At 42.9% G+C, this 16,370-nt stretch overlaps 1 protein-coding gene across 1 annotated transcript; it reads left to right on the forward strand.

Moving 5' to 3' along the window:
• Positions 1-12,570: 12,570 nt before the first annotated feature.
• LOC124686507 (protein RGF1 INDUCIBLE TRANSCRIPTION FACTOR 1-like) lies at positions 12,571-15,656 on the forward strand. The gene is made up of 4 exons (XM_047220438.1): positions 12,571-12,744; positions 14,897-14,971; positions 15,090-15,230; positions 15,318-15,656. The coding sequence occupies exons 1-4, from the start codon at positions 12,571-12,573 to the stop codon at positions 15,654-15,656; spliced, it is 729 nt and encodes a 242-aa protein (XP_047076394.1).
• The last annotated feature ends 714 nt before the right edge of the window (positions 15,657-16,370 follow it).

Raw genomic sequence — 16,370 nt, forward strand, 5'->3', positions numbered from 1 at the left:
GATACGTCTCCAATGTATCTATAATTTCTTATGTTCCATGCTAGTTTTATGACAATACCTACATGTTTTATTCATACTTTATATCGTTTTGATGCATTTTCCGGAACTAACCTATTAATGAGATGCCGAAGTGCCAGTTCCTGTTTTCTGCTGTTTTTGGTTTCAGAAATCCTACAAAGGAAATATTCTCGGAATTGGACGAAATCAACGCCAGGGTCTTATATTTCACGGAAGCTTCCAGAGAGCCAGAGAGGGACCAGAGGGGAGCCCTGGGGGCCCCACCCCACCTAGCTGCGCGGCCAAGGGGGGCGCGCCCCCCTATGGTGTGGCTCCACCAGGACTCCTCCGAGGCTGCCCTTCCGCCTATATAAAGCCTCCGTCGCGAAAACCCTAAAAGAATAAGCCACGGGACGAGAAAAGTTATGCAGCCGCCGCCATCGCGAAGCCAAGTTCGGGGGACAGAAGTCTCTGTTCCGGCACGCCGCCGGGACGGGGAAGTGCCCCCGGAAGGCATCTCCATCGACATCATCGCCATCTTCACCGCCGCTTCTGTCTCCTATGATGAGGAGGGAGTAGTTCTCCATCGAGGTTAAGGGCTCTACCGGTAGCTATGTGGTTAATCTCTCTCATGTACCTCAATACAATGATCTCATGAGCTGCCTTACATGATTGAGATCCATATGATGAGCTTTGTATCACTATTAATCTATGTGCTACTCTAGTGATGTTATTAAAGTAGTCTATTCCTCCTTCATGATGTAAAGGTGACAGATGTGTGCATCATGTAGTACTTGGCGTAGGTTATGATTGTAATCTCTTGTAGATTATGGAGTTAACTATTACTATGATAGTATTGATGTGATCTATTCCCCTTTCATAGCTTAAAGGTGACAGTGTGTATGCTATGTTAGTACTCGGTCTAAATTGCAATGGTCTATTATGCTCTAGAGGTTACTTAAATATGAACACCGAATGTTGTGGCGCTTGTTAACTCCGGCTTGAGGGAGATCTTGTAGCCCTACACAATGAATGGTGTTTGTTATCAAACAAGAGAGTGTATGTAGCACAAGTGAGGAGAAGTTATTTATTTGTTATGTGATCAATGTTGAGAGTGTCCACTAGTGAAAGTATGATCCCTAGGCCTTGTTTCCAAATACCGCAAACATCGCTTGTTTCATCGTTTCTATCGCATCTTTACTTCCTGCAATATTACCACCATATATACCACCTGTGTTTTACTATCTCTTCGCCGAACTAGTGCACCTATACATCTGACAAGTGTATTAGGTATGTTGGGGACACAAGAGACTTCTTGTATCTTAATTGCGTGGGTTGCTTGAGAGGGATATCTCTGACCTCTACCTCCCTGAGTTCGATAAACCTTGGGTGATTCACTTAAGGGAAACTTGCTGCTGTTCTACAAACCTCTGCTTTTGGAGGCCCGACACTGTCTACAGGAATAGAAGCGTGCGTAGACATCAAGCTATTTTCTGGCGCCGTTGCCGGGGAGGTAAGGTAAAAGGTATCCCCTTCTTCATCGACAACTTATCAGGTCACCTCTAGGGAAACTATATTTTTATTTCGTCACATCTTATGTACTTTACTTGGAGCTTCTGTGTGCTTTTATTTTCATTTTGTTATTTTCATTCTCTGAATAAATTCATGCTTGTGTGGGAGAGAGACACGCTCTGCTTTTTCATATGAACACTAGTGTTCTTCGCTTTTACTTTTAATGTTCATGGCGGAGTTGAAAACCGCTTCGTTAATTGCTATTTGTTTGGAAACAGGAAATGCTTCATGTGGTAATTGGTATAATGTCTTGAATAATTTGATACTTGGCAATTTTTGTGCTCATATAGATCATGTTTAAGCTCTTGCATCATGTACTTTGCACCTATTAATGAAGAACTACATAGAGCTTGTTAAAATTTGGTTTGCATGATTGGTCTCTCTAGAGTCTAGATATTTTCTCGGTTAAACTTGTTTGAACAACAAGGAAGACGAGTGTAGAGTCTTATAATGCTTGCAATATGTTCTTATGTAAGTTTTGTCTGTACCGGTTTATACTTGAGTTTGCTTCAAACAACATTGCTAGCCTAAGCCTTGTATTGAGAGGGAATTCTTCTCGTGCATCCAAATCCTTGAGCCAAAAACTATGCCATTTGTGTCCACCATACCTACCTACTACATGGTATTTTTCTGCCATTCCAAAGTACATTACTTGAGTGCTACCTTTAAAATTCTATTCTTTGTCTTTGCAATATATAGCTCATGGGAAAATAGCCTTAAAAACTATTGTGGTAAAGAATATGTAGCTTATGTATCTTATTTCTTATAAGTTGCTTGTTGAGCGGTAACCATGTTTCTGGGGACGCCATCAAATTTTACACCTTTGTTGAATATCATGTGAGTTGCTATGCATGTTCGTCTTGTCTGAAGTAAGGGCGATTTTCATGATCAAATGGTTTGAGTATGCATATTGTTAGAGAAGAACATTGGGCCACTAACTAAAACCATGAATCATGGTGGAAGTTTAAGTTTGGACATCAATCCTCAATCTCTTATGAGAATATTATCTGTTGTTGAATGCTTATGCATTAAAGAGGAGTCCATTATCTGTTGTCTATGTTGTCCCGGTATGAATGTCCTAAGATGAGATCTATCAAAAATGAGAAATCAAATGCGATCTATCTCCTTGGACCTTTGTACAGGCGGCATAGAGGTACCCCTTTGTGACACTTGGTTGAAACATATGTTAAGCAATGATAATCCGTGTTAATCCAAGCTAATTAGGACAAGGTGCGAGCACTATTGGTATTCCATGCATGAGGCTTGCAACTTATAAGATATCTTATACATAACACATATGATTTATTACTACCGTTGACAAAATTGTTTCTATGTTTTCAAAATGAAAAGCTCTAGCACAAAAATAGTAATCCATGCTTCCCTCTGCGAAGGGCCATTCTTTTACTTTATGTTGAGTCAATTACCTACTTCTTTCTATCTTAGAAGCAAACACTTGTGTCAACTGTGTGCATTGATTCTTACATGTTTACCTGTTGCACTTGTTATATTGCTTTATGTTGACAACTATCCATGAGATATACATGTTACAAGTTGAAAGCAATTGCTGAAACTTAATCATCCTTTGTGTTGCTTCAATGCCTTCTACTTTGAATCCATTGCTTTATGAGTTAACTCTTATGCAAGACTTATTGATGCTTGTCTTGAAAGTACTATTCATGAAAATTCTTTGCTAAATGATTCAGTTGTTTAATCATTATCTTTACCATTGCTTTGAATCACTTCATTCATCTCATATGCTTTACAATAGTATTGATCAAGATCATGTTGGTAGCATGTCACTTAAGAAATTATCCTTGTTATCGTTTACCTACTCGAGGGCGAGTAGGAACTAAGCTTGGGGATGCTTGATACGTCTCCAACGTATCTATAATTTCTTATGTTCCATGCTAGTTTTATGACAATACCTACATGTTTTATTCATAATTTATATCGTTTTGATGCATTTTCCGGAACTAACCTATTAACGAGATGCCGAAGTGCCAGTTCCTGTTTTCTGCTGTTTTTGGTTTCAGAAATCCTACAAAGGAAATATTCTCGGAATTGGACGAAATCAACGCCTAGGATCTTATATTTCACGGAAGCTTCCAGAGAGCCAGAGAGGGACCAGAGGGGAGCCCTGGGGGGGCCCACCCCACCTGGCGGCGCGGCCAAGGGGGGGCGCGCCCCCCTATGGTCTGGCTCCACCAGGACTCCTCCGAGGCTGCCCTTCCGCCTATATAAAGCCTCCGTCGCGAAAACCCTAAAAGAATAAGCCACGGGACGAGAAAAGTTACGCAGCCGCCGCCATCGCGAAGCCAAGTTTGGGGGACAGAAGTCTCTGTTCCGGCACGCCGCCGGGACGGGGAAGTGCCCCCGGAAGGCATCTCCATCGACATCATCGCCATCTTCACCGCCACTGTTGTCTCCTATGATGAGGAGGGAGTAGTTCTCCATTGAGGCTAAGGGCTCTACCGGTAGCTATGTGGTTAATCTCTCTCATGTACCTCAATACAATGATCTCATGAGCTGCCTTACATGATTGAGATCCATATGATGAGCTTTGTATCACTATTAACCTATGTGCTACTCTAGTGATGTTATTAAAGTAGTCTATTCCTCCTTCATGATGTAAAGATGACAGTGTGTGCATCATGTAGTACTTGGCGTAGGTTATGATTGTAATCTCTTGTAGATTATGGAGTTAACTGTTACTATGATAGTATTGATGTGATCTATTCCCCCTTTCATAGTTTAAAGGTGACAGTGTGTATGCTATGTTAGTACTCGGTCTAAATTGCAATGGTCTATTATTCTCTAGAGGTTACTAAAATATGAACACCGAATGTTGTGGCGCTTGTTAACTCCGGCTTGCGGGAGCTCTTGTAGCCCTACACAATGAATGGTGTTTGTTATCAAACAAGAGAGTGTATGTAGCACAAGTGAGGAGAAGTTATTTATTTGTTATGTGATCAATGTTGAGAGTGTCCACTAGTGAAAGTATGATCCCTAGGCCTTGTTTCCAAATACTGCAAACATCGCTTGTTTCTTGTTTCTATCGCATCTTTACTTCCTGCAATATTACCACCATCTATACCACCTGTGTTTTACTATATCTTCACCGAACTAGTGCACCTATACATCTGACAAGTGTATTAGGTGTGTTGGGGACACAAGAGACTTCTTGTATCTTAATTGCAGGGTTGCTTGAGAGGGATATCTCTGGCCTCTACCTCCCTGAGTTCGATAAACCTTGGGTGATTCACTTAAGGGAAACTTGCTGCTGTTCTACAAACCTCTGCTCTTGGAGGCCCAACACTGTCTACAGGAATAGAAGCGTGCGTAGACATCAGCAAGCTATTCAACTCTAAAATCATCATTGGGCAATTCAGCTTCATAAGGAACTTTGGAAAATTTAGAGAAATTAAACTCATAAGATTCACCAGCAAATTTAATCACAATTTTCTCTTTCTTGCAATCTATAATAGCTCCACAAGTATTTAGAAAAGGTCTACCAAATATGATAGGACAAGTCTTACTAGCGACAGAACCAAGCACCAAAAAGTCAGCAGGATATTTAATCTTACCACATAGAACTTCCACATTTCGAACAATACCAATAGGAGAGATAGTTTCTCTATTAGCTAGCCGAATAACCACATCAATATCTTCGAGTTCAGAAGAACCAATTTCATGCATGATTTCCCTGTAAAGCTCATAAGGAATGGCACTAGAACTTGCACCAATATCGCATAAACCATAATAACAATGATCACCAATTCTAACAGAGAGCATAGGAACACTGGCTTTCCTAGACTTACTAGGATGTGAAACAATATTAGAAGCATCTTCACGAGAAAATGATGTGACCATCTTCTACATTTTCGAGTCACAAGGTCTTTAACTATTGCAACGACGGAGTTCAACATTTATTTGCTCCTCAGGTTCTATAGGTTTCTTTGCACTTTTGTTAACCACACTAGTTATAACAGAAAACTCTTTCATTTTAGCAGGAAACGGAATTTTTTCAATATAAGCTTCAGGAAGAATGTGATCAACAGTTTTAACTTCAATAGATTTAACTATAGGTGAATCAGTTTTATCTTTGTAAGGTTCATGATACTTATTAAAACTCTTCCTAGGCAATTCAAAATGAGAGGCAAAAGCTTTATAGAAATTTGCAACAACTTGAGAGTCAAGGCCATAAGTAGCACTCATATTTCGAAATTTATCAGTATCCATAAAAGTTTCAATGCATTCATAATCATAATTTATACCTGACTCTCTACCTTTGTCATTCTCCCATCCTTCAGTATTCTCTTGAATCCGATCAAGAAGGTCCCATTTAAACTCTTCTTTATTGCGCGTGAATGATCCAGAACAAGTAGTATCCAGCAAGGTTTTATCTTGAAAAGAAAGTCTTGCATAGAAATTATCAACGATGATATTACCAGGAAGCTCATGAATGGGGAATTTGAGCATTAAAGACTTCAATATCCCCCATGCTTGGGCAATACTCTCTCCATCATGAGGCCAGAAATTATATATGCGGTTTCGGTCTTTGTGAATTTCACTTGGAGGATAGAATTTAGAATAAAATAGAGGCATAATATCCTTCCAATCAAGAGAATGCACATTCTTCGACGAGTTTATACCAATGCGCCGCTTTATCGGACAACGACATAGAGAATAGTTTCTTCCTAACTTCATCCATAGAAATACTCGCACACTTGAATAACCCGCATAATTCATGTAAAAATAGTAAATGATCCCCAGGATGGACGAGTTCCATCCCCTTCATAGCGGTTATCCACAACACGTTCAATAATTTTCATAGGTATTTTATATGGAATCACTTTCTCACCGACGCCTCATCCACTACCGTTGCGGTAGTAGTAGATTTTCCAAATAGGAATTCAAGAGAAGATCTCTCCATAATGAATTATAGCAGCGAGCAGAAATAAAAATAGCACGTACAATAAAAGTTTTCCTTACCAATTCCACTTACCGAGTAGCGCTTCACTCCCGGCAACGGTGCCGGAAAATAGTCTTGATGACCCACAAGTATAGGGGGTGTATCGTAGTACTTTCGATAAATAAGAGTGTCGAACCCAACGAGGAGAAGAAGGTGTTGATAAGCAGTTTCGATGAAGGATTCACTGTAAATGCTCACAGACAAGTTTTCAGGAGGTTTTGATATAGCAGATAAATAAAATACAAGTAAGTAAAATGCGAGAATAATAATTGCAGCAAGTGGCCCAATCCTTTTTAGCACAAAGGACAAGCCGGTTTATGATGACCAAACGTTCTTGAGGACACACGGGAATTTAGTCTAGTGCTTTTGCTTCATATAGTTGATTAATCTTCATTGTTTTGATAAGTGTTGTGTGGGTGAATGATGTCTACGGGTGCTTCTATTCTTGTAGACAGTGTTGGGCCTCCAAGAGCAGAGGTTTGTAGAACAGCAGCAAGTTTCCCTTAAGTGGATCACCCAAGGTTTATCGAACTCAGGGAGGAAGAGGTCAAAGATATCCCTCTCAAGCAACCCCTGCAATCACGATACAAGAAGTCTCTTGTGTCCCCAACACACCTAATACACTTGTCGGATGTATAGGTGCACTAGTTCGGCGAAGAGATAGTGAAATACAAGTAGTATGGATGTATATGAGTGGTAATAGCAATCTGAATAAAATATGGCAGCGAGTAAACATGCAACAGAACAGTAAATAAACGGAGTTTCAGTGCTTGGAAACAAGGCCTAGGGATCATACTTTCACTAGTGGACACTCTCAACATTGATCACATAATAAATAAGTTCTCTTCCTTTGTGCTACATGTACTCTTGTTTTACTACTCCCAACATAAGCATAATCAATTTTATTAGTTGTAGTGGGAGCAAATTCAACAAAGTAGCTATCATTATTATTCTCATCATCAAATATAGGAGGTATAGTATCATCATAATAAACTTTATCCTCCATAGTAGGCGGCACCAAAAGACCACTATCATTATAATCATCATAAATAGGAGGCATATCATAATCAACATAAACTTTCTCCTCAATACCCGGAGGGCTAAAGAGATCATTTTCATCAAAACCGACCTCCCCAAGCTTAGAATTTTCTATATCATTATCAACAATGGTGTTCAAAGCGTTCATACTAATATTACTACTAGCATGCAAATAAGGTTCCATAGGTTTTTTAATTTTCGCATTAAACCATTCATGTCTTGACTCAGGAAATAGTTTAAAAAGCTCACATATGTTTTCCATTATGCCTTACTAGTGTTTAACAAGAAACAAAAAGATGCAATTGCAGGATCTAAAGAAAATAGCTTCGAGCACACACACAACGGCAACAGAAAAGTACTTAGTTACCTGGGACCGGAGTATGAGTGCCTTTTACCTTTCCTCCCCGGCAACGGCACCAGAAAAGTGCTTGATGTCTACGGGTGCTTCTATTCTTGTAGACAGTGTTGGGCCTCCAAGAGCAGAGACTTGTAGAACAGCAGCAAGTTTCCCTTAAGTGGATCACCCAAGGTCTATCGAACTCAGGGAGGAAGAGGTCAAAGATATCCCTCTCAAGCAACCCTGCAATCACGATACAAGAAGTCTCTTGTGTCCCCAACACACATAATACACTTGTCAGATGTATAGGTGCACTAGTTCGGCGAAGAGATAGTGAAATAACAGTAGTATGGATGTATATGAGTGGTAATAGCAATCTGAATAAAATATGGCAGCGAGTAAACATGCAACAAAACAGTAAATAAACTGAGTTTCGGTGCTTGGAAACAAGGCCTAGGGATCATACTTTCACTAGTGGACACTCTCAACATTGATCACATAATAAATAAGTTCTCTTCCTTTGTGCTACATATACTCTTGTTTGATAATGAACACCATTCGTTGTGTAGGGCTACAAGAGCACCTCAATGCCGGAGTTAACAAGCTCCACAACATTCGGTATTCATGTTTAAGTAACCTTAGATCATAATAGATCTTTGTAATTTAAGCCGAGTACTAACATAGCATACACACTGTCACCTTTACACTATGAAGGGGGAATAAATCACATCACTACTATCATAGTAATAATTAACTCCATAACCTACAAGAGATTATGATCATAACCTACGCCAAGAACTACACGATGCACACACTGTCACCATTACACCGTGAAGGAGGAATAGACTACTTTAATAACATCACAAGAGTAGCACATAGACTAATAGTGATACAAAGCTCATATGAATCTCAATCATGTAAGGCAGCTCATGAGATCATTGTATTGAAGTACATAGGAGAGATTAACCACATAGCTACCGGTACAGCCCTTAGCCTCGATGGAGAACTACTCCCTCCTCATGGGAGACAGCAGCGGTGATGAAGATGGCGGTGGTGTCGATGGAGAAGCCTTCCGGGGGCACTTCCCCGTCGCGGCGTGCCGGAACAGAGACTCCTGTCCCCCAGATCTTGGCTTCGCGATGGCGGCGGCTCTGGAAGGTTTCTCGTACCGTGGCTTTTCCGTATCAAAGATTTAGGTCAGGGGGCTTCTTATAGGCGAAGAGGCGGAGTCGGAAGGGCTATGGGGGACCCACACAGTAGGGGGCGCGCCTGGCTCCTTGGCCGCGCCGCCCACACGTGTGGGGCCACCAGGGCTCCCCTCTGGTGCCTCTCCGGTGTTCTGGAAGCTACGTGCAATTATAAGATGTTGGGCGTTGATTTCGTCCAATTCCGAGAATATTTCCTTACTAGGATTTCTGAAACCAAAAACAACAGAAAACAGGAACTGGCACTTCGGCATCTCGTCAATAGGTTAGTTCCAGAAAATGCATAAATATGACATAAAGTGTGTATAAAACATGTAGGTATCATCATAAAAGTAGCATGGAACATAAGAAATTATAGATACGTTTGAGACGTATCAGTGAACCTATGCTAATGCACCGCCCTTCCTAGGACTAATACATACTTGTGATTAAACCCCTTGCAAGCATCCGCAAATACAAGAAAGTAATTAAGATAAATCTAACCACAACCTTAAACTCTGAGATCCTGCTATCCCTCATGCATCGATATACTAACGGGGGTTTAGGTTGCTGTCACTCCGGCAAGCCCACAATTAGCAAACGAATATAAGATGCATTCCCCTAGGCCCATAAAGGTGAAGTATCATGTAGTCGACGTTCACATGACACCACTAGAAGAATAACATCACAACTTAAATATCAAACCATTAAATATTACTCAACATAGTTCACTACTAACATTTAGACTTCACCCATGTCCTCAGGAACTAAACGAACTACTCACAAGACATCATATGGAACATGATCAGAGGTGATATGATGATGGATAACAATCTGAACATAAACCTTGATTCAACGGTTTCACTCAATAGCATCAATAACAAGGAGTAATTAACACCGGGAGAGTTTCCCCTATGAAATACTCAAGATTCAACCCTAGATGTTACAACGGAGACGAGGTGCAGCGGTGGAGATGACAGTGTCGGTTGTGGAGATGATGATGATGATGATGATTCCAATGAAGTCCAGCTCGATGAAGGTGACGATGGCGACGATTTCCCCCCTCCGGGAGGGAATTTCCCCGGCAGATTTCTGCCTTGCCGGAGAGCTCTTTTCTCTCTGGTGTTTTCCGCCTCGAGGAGGCGGCGATGACTATCCTCGATGTGTCCCCGCACCTTAGGGTTTCTGCCAGATGAAGTATGCGAAAGGGCGATGGCCGAGGGGGTCGTGGGCCCCCTCCCCACGTGGCGGCGCGCCGGCCTTGGTGGCCGCGCCGGCCTATGGGGAGGGCCCATGGCGGCCCTCCTCGGCCTCCCCTTCTGGCTGGCTCCGTAATTTGGAAAAATAGGAGCTTCGGTATATTTTCCGTCAATTGTTGATCTTCAGAAATATTGTATCCTGACGGTGCTTTTTCTAGCAGAATCCTGACTCCGGTGAGTAATTCTCCAATAATCATGAAACATGCAAAATAGGTGAAATAACATAAGTATCATCTCTAAATATGAAATATATCAATGAATAACAGTAAATTATGATATAAAATAGTGATGCAAAATGGACGTATCAGTGACATGAGTGGTGATATGTTGCTTCACGCGAAACTCAGTGACAGTAGGGAATAACAATGGCGTCACTAATTTTAATGTTTTGGTCTATGCTTGGCACTTAATAATCATACATAACCAGCTCGACTGGAGTGGCGGGCTTGGACAATAGTCTATCGTTGATGTGGATGTCTGAGCCTATGGTATAGAAGGACGCATCGCCCACAAAAATCTAATCTGAATTGATTATGCACAACTATGCTTATTATTATCTTTTATCCCATTCATATATGTAGAACTGCAGGTGAAACCTTCGCTCTAGCCTATCTCCATACATTGATTCACAAACCCAAAGTAAACTCGATGGTCCAGTGAGATGAAGATTCTACAAGTTAACAAGGTCCTGCTTGAGTAAATCACCACATCAATTGTTTCCCAAGGATCGTTATAAACATAGGTCTTCTAGGGAAAAAATAACTATACTACATCCAATATTCCAAGCTTTGTCGAATATCATGGGTGGCTTCACCTTAAACTTTGGCTTGCGCAGATGTGATGGCTTCTTCTTTAGAGGCATGCCGGCTCTGGTGGTGTGGGAGAAGGAGTGCTCTAGGCGCGAACTAGAGTGGCGGGTGAGAGAATAGAGTGGAGATGTTTGTGATGGAAATGGGGAATATATGTAGGTTTTTGGATTGTGTAGTTGCCTCGCAGGTCCCACAGGCGATATCCGACATGGCGGCAGGTGTCGGCGCTGATGCCCTGACCCGACCCTTGATGGTAGGGGCAACATAGGTTCGCCTAGTATTTTATTGGGCTCCTAAATGTACCATCTCATTTGGGGGGGGGGGGGGGGGCTAGGGCGCTCATTTTATGGCTGACACCCCTATAAGCCTATTGGGGTGTTATTGGGGCCATGGGTGGTGATAGTCTCAGGACCCTCGTTTTGTAATGTGCGTCCATTGGGCATGGTACCAGTTGTTGACCGAGGTTCAACAAGCAAGGGAACAAAGAGATAAGAAAATTATGGAAATAATTACCGATACCACCCTCTAATCTTTACATTTTTTTTCGTACCCACATGGACATAACATACCATCCTATCTAACAAAAACAAAAAAAATGCTAAACTGAGATTAAATTGCGTTCGACGTCTCATATATGAGATTTTTTCGGTATAGGTTCCACTAAATAGGGCAACATATCACAAATAGATTTTCACTTGTGGAAAGATGAATATTCCACCAGAAGGAACATGTCACATAACATGTGCACTTCTTCCCAGCGCAATCGATGTTAACTAATTTTTACTCTTATATTTTTCTCAAAAAAATTCACCATATTTTTAAGGTACACTAATCTCTTGTAGCTATTATAATGTAGCCAAGTAATAATAAGATCAATCCAGAAAATTGTCTCTGCTCCTCCATTATTCACTGCAAGCCCCTTGACCCAATGACCCAACCGGACGAGGAAAGAGAAATAGCTTCGGCACGAAGGATGGAGAGTGGATGAGAGATATCCCCCTTCCATGTTCAAACAAGGGACGCATCCAACCAAAGAACCCAACACTTGTACCATGCCACCGTGACACCCAAACCCCCAACGAGTTGTAGGGGGATACCATCGCCATCATCATCATCCGATCTTCGTCTCCCTCGCACTATAAATACCTCCCCCAATGGATTCGTTGCACATTCCTTCTCCCTCTCCCCCCTCTCTCTCCTGAACCTACAAGAAGAAGACAACCCACATCTGTATCTACGCCCTCACGCAGCACCACCACTAAACTAGAGAGAGAAAGAGAGAGAGAGGGGGGGAGACAGGAAGACAGAATTGGCCTGCCGAGAAAACAAAAGAGAGATCAAACCGAGAGGAGAATTGGCAAGAAACGGAGAGGGAGTCCTGAAGAGCTAGTGAGACGAAGAGATGGGGATGAGGGTGCCGGGGTGGGTTGGGGGCCTGGTGGAGGAGAGCTTCTTCGTGGGGTGCGAGGCGCACGAGAGCCGCAAGAAGAACGAGAAGAACATCTTCTGTCTCGCCTGCTGCACCAGCATCTGCCCGCACTGCGCCCCCGCTCACCGCCACCATCCCCTCCTCCAGGTTACTACTACTTCTCTCTCCTTAATTTCACTCACTCACAACTAATCTCCATCGGCTTCGACCTATCTCTGTTCAATTCTTGGTTAATTTCTTGCTGCATGCTAGCAAAATGACGCGCAATTCTTGCTCCGTTGCTCCTCTAAGCCAGCCATGGAGACGCATGATCCCCCAACAGTTTTGCTTTCTTTTTTTTGCATGCTTTTCTTTGGTATAATCGCTCTGATTTCCTCCCTTTTTTCCGATTATCATGTTTCTTGCGAATTTTCTTCTGTCGATCTACTTCACTAATCTGGCAGGCAGCAAATCAGAGGATGAATGTTGCATGCCCCAATTAGCCCGTCTGGTTCGGGCTTAATTAGCACTTGCTGTAGCAGGACGAACTCCATTAAATTAATGAATCAATTCGCACACTCCTACTTGTAGACTAGAAGGAGAAGCCCAGGACGAGGTGTATCTATCAATCTACCTATCCGTCTTTGCTTTTTGTTTTGTCCTGTGCTGTCTTTTCATGTCTTGTTCCGTTCTCACTTAGATTTGGCTTAAGCTCCGATCCACGATGGCCTATCGATCGCCCTCCCTCTAGTCTAGCTAGATATCTACTATGATTGAAGCTTACAACTCGTTTCTGTTTCGTAATTATATATGCTAATCTCTCATGTACTTGCTCCGGTCCTTGTCGCTGTCGTCTTGCGAGTTCTTGGGTCATATATGCCACTTTTTGAGCCCTTGAATTAGGATGGTGATTGCAACATGTAACAATCACCTAATCTGCATAAAGCAAGCATCCCATAAACCGCAAACTGAGCGGGATTCTGCCTAATTTATCGCAGCTTGATGGATTCTGTGGGAGGTAATATCGGGCAAATTCTGCTAGTAATTGGTTGCCTGGGTAAATTTCAGAGGGTGGTAAAAACATGGTAGGACTTGGCTTTTGTTTTTTAATCAAGAATATAGAGATTCTCTTGCATGCAGTTGCTTTGTTCCTCTTCTCGATCTCTTTTGCTTCAATTTGCTTGTCCTCTTCCTGCCGGTTCCCCATCCCCTTTCATTTCATTGCACCTAAATTGGTTGCATGGGTAAATAAAACTCTGATGTGATGGAACCGGGGTCAATTTTTCAGTGAATTTTTACTGCCCCCTTGTCCTTTCACTAGAAATAGGCATAGTCCTACATATCAATGCAAGTGAAATTTCACCTCTGTATTCATGCTTGTGCAAGACTTTTGTGTGTGTGTTGGGAAGGTACTTTTCCACTACCTGTGTTCCCCTTTTGCCATCTTGCCAATTTACTGCAAGGTCACAATCACAATCCCCTTCTCACTTTCACCATGTTCTTCTTTCGCCCACACAGCCAAAGCTTTTGATCCAAAAGTGATCTTGATTGTGAATTGCCCTTTTCCCAAGGATTTTCTACCCACCTTTCCAAGTGAATCATTAGCATTTCCAATGAATTGATCTTTTGTCTCAGATGATTACCTCATGGTTCTAGGAAATTTTCCATTAAAAGGCCTGCTTATCCAAACTGTTTTGCCATGTATGGAAACATATCCCTGCTCTAGTGCTCTTCCACATCTGCAAAGCAGGTGGGTGTGCATGGTAAGAAATGGGGCATCTTAGGATTGTTACAGCCACCGGCAAAGCAGATTTACCATATGCGCGCATGGTAAATGGGATCCTTGTCTTTTTTACCAAAGAAAGCCTCAATGCTGTTCCTTCCTGCAACCGGGGGGCCTCCCTTGATACTGTTCATTCAAGCCACAGTGAAGTGCTAGCCACCAAAACAGCTTTCTTCTTCACCAGCTACTCTTTTTTTTACCACCACCTCGGTTGGGGTTTTTACCATCATGCCCATGCAATGCTGGCAATTATTTGGCCATAGATGTTGTACCCAGCAGGGGTAGTTAGTCATTCTGGCACATTGTGACCTTGGGTATGGCCGTGGTAGTACCACCACTTGGTCAAAGCATCGTCCTCCATTGATGTGTTGCCCAATAGAGGAGCACCGGCAGCCGTACCAATCCTAACCTGTACAATGAATTCCTTTTTTTTTTGCGGGTGCCCTTTCTTTGCCTGATCGCCCACGGCACGAATCATAAAGCACACGTCTGTTTCTGATTCCAGTTGTTCTTGTGTTTCTTTTTGCATGCAATCAGGTGCGGCGATACGTGTACAATGACGTCGTCCGCCTGGGTGACCTCGAGAAGCTAATCGACTGCTCCTATGTCCAGGTGATTAACCTAATTGCGAATCAGTGTAGTAATTTTTATTTTAACAACTGCACTAGTTGCAGCACTACTTTGCTTGGTGACGATGCATAATTAAACTGTATGCATGTGTGTCTCTCAGCCCTACACGATCAACAGCGCCAAGGTGATCTTCCTCAAGCCCAGGCCCCAGTCCAGGCCGTTCAAGGGAACCGGCAACGTCTGCCTCACATGTGACAGGATCCTCCAGGAGCCCTTCCACTTCTGCTGCCTCTCCTGCAAGGTAATTAATCAAGTAATTAGCACTGCAACTTCTTAGTTAATACCAGCTTACAGATGGTGAATCGTCTACGTGTGTCTTCGTGTGCAGGTGGACCATGTCGTGGACCAGGGAGGGGACCTCTCCAACATCCTGCTCTACCGCGCCGGCGACGGTCTACCCTTCCCGCGCTTTGAGAACCTCCATGTCGGCGATGCCGACTCGGGCCAGGTCACGCCAAACTCGATCCTCGAGGACCCGGTGCATCACCACAATGGCTATGGCTATGGTGGTGGTGGCAGCGGCGGGTCGAGCGATAATGCAGGTAATGGCGATGGTGGTGGCGAGACGGTGGTGAAGAGGAAGAAAGGAGGTGGGTTCTTCCCCAAGATTGTGCTGTCACTGGGCAACAGGAGGAAAGGTGCACCCCACCGATCCCCTCTAGCCTGAGAAGTCCCTGGTTTGCCAGCCCCACCCCTATATATGTGTTATGCTGTTAATTACCAGTATCTAGCTAGTACTAGTAGTGTGTTATAGTCCTATGATTAGGCATGTAGAGAGTGTCTGGTTGGTTTGGGAGGGGCCTAATTGTGATCTAGGGCCACCTCAAGCTAGGCAAGTGTGTTCAATTAGACCGAGAGAAAGAGACCAAAGGGAAAGCAGTTCCCCCGTTACATGGCCTAGGTAGGCACGGTTTCTTGTGCGGCGCCCACCTTGCATTTGCAGGCAGGCTCCACACAAGGTGGCTACCAATTTTGTATTTTGCCGTAACAGGGGTTTACTTGCATATACCTCCACAAATATATATAAAAGATTGTCCCCCACATATGTATTATGATAATGCTGTTAGCGATGTTTGTACATTGGTGTCCTTATTGGAGATCAGAGTTTCAGGGCTCTTTGTTTTCATGCATGACTATCTGTGTCCCTAGATCGATCTCAAGGACTGTGTGACTTTAATTCGGCCGGCATGTGGTGCGCAGCCCCCAGCTCCGGTCCAAACTCTTCAGTCGAGCTACTAGTGAAAATGAGTGCCTTGTGGAATTGTGTTTGATTTGTTTTTATTGCGGCTGTCCTCGCCGTTTTCAAAATGTCACACCGTGCGTGTTTCCTAGTGGATACCAGACTATTCACAGTGAGGGGTAATTTAGATTATCTCTATAG

Source organism: Lolium rigidum, chromosome 2, assembly GCF_022539505.1.
Source record: "Lolium rigidum isolate FL_2022 chromosome 2, APGP_CSIRO_Lrig_0.1, whole genome shotgun sequence".
Classification (NCBI taxonomy): Eukaryota; Viridiplantae; Streptophyta; class Magnoliopsida; order Poales; family Poaceae; genus Lolium; species Lolium rigidum.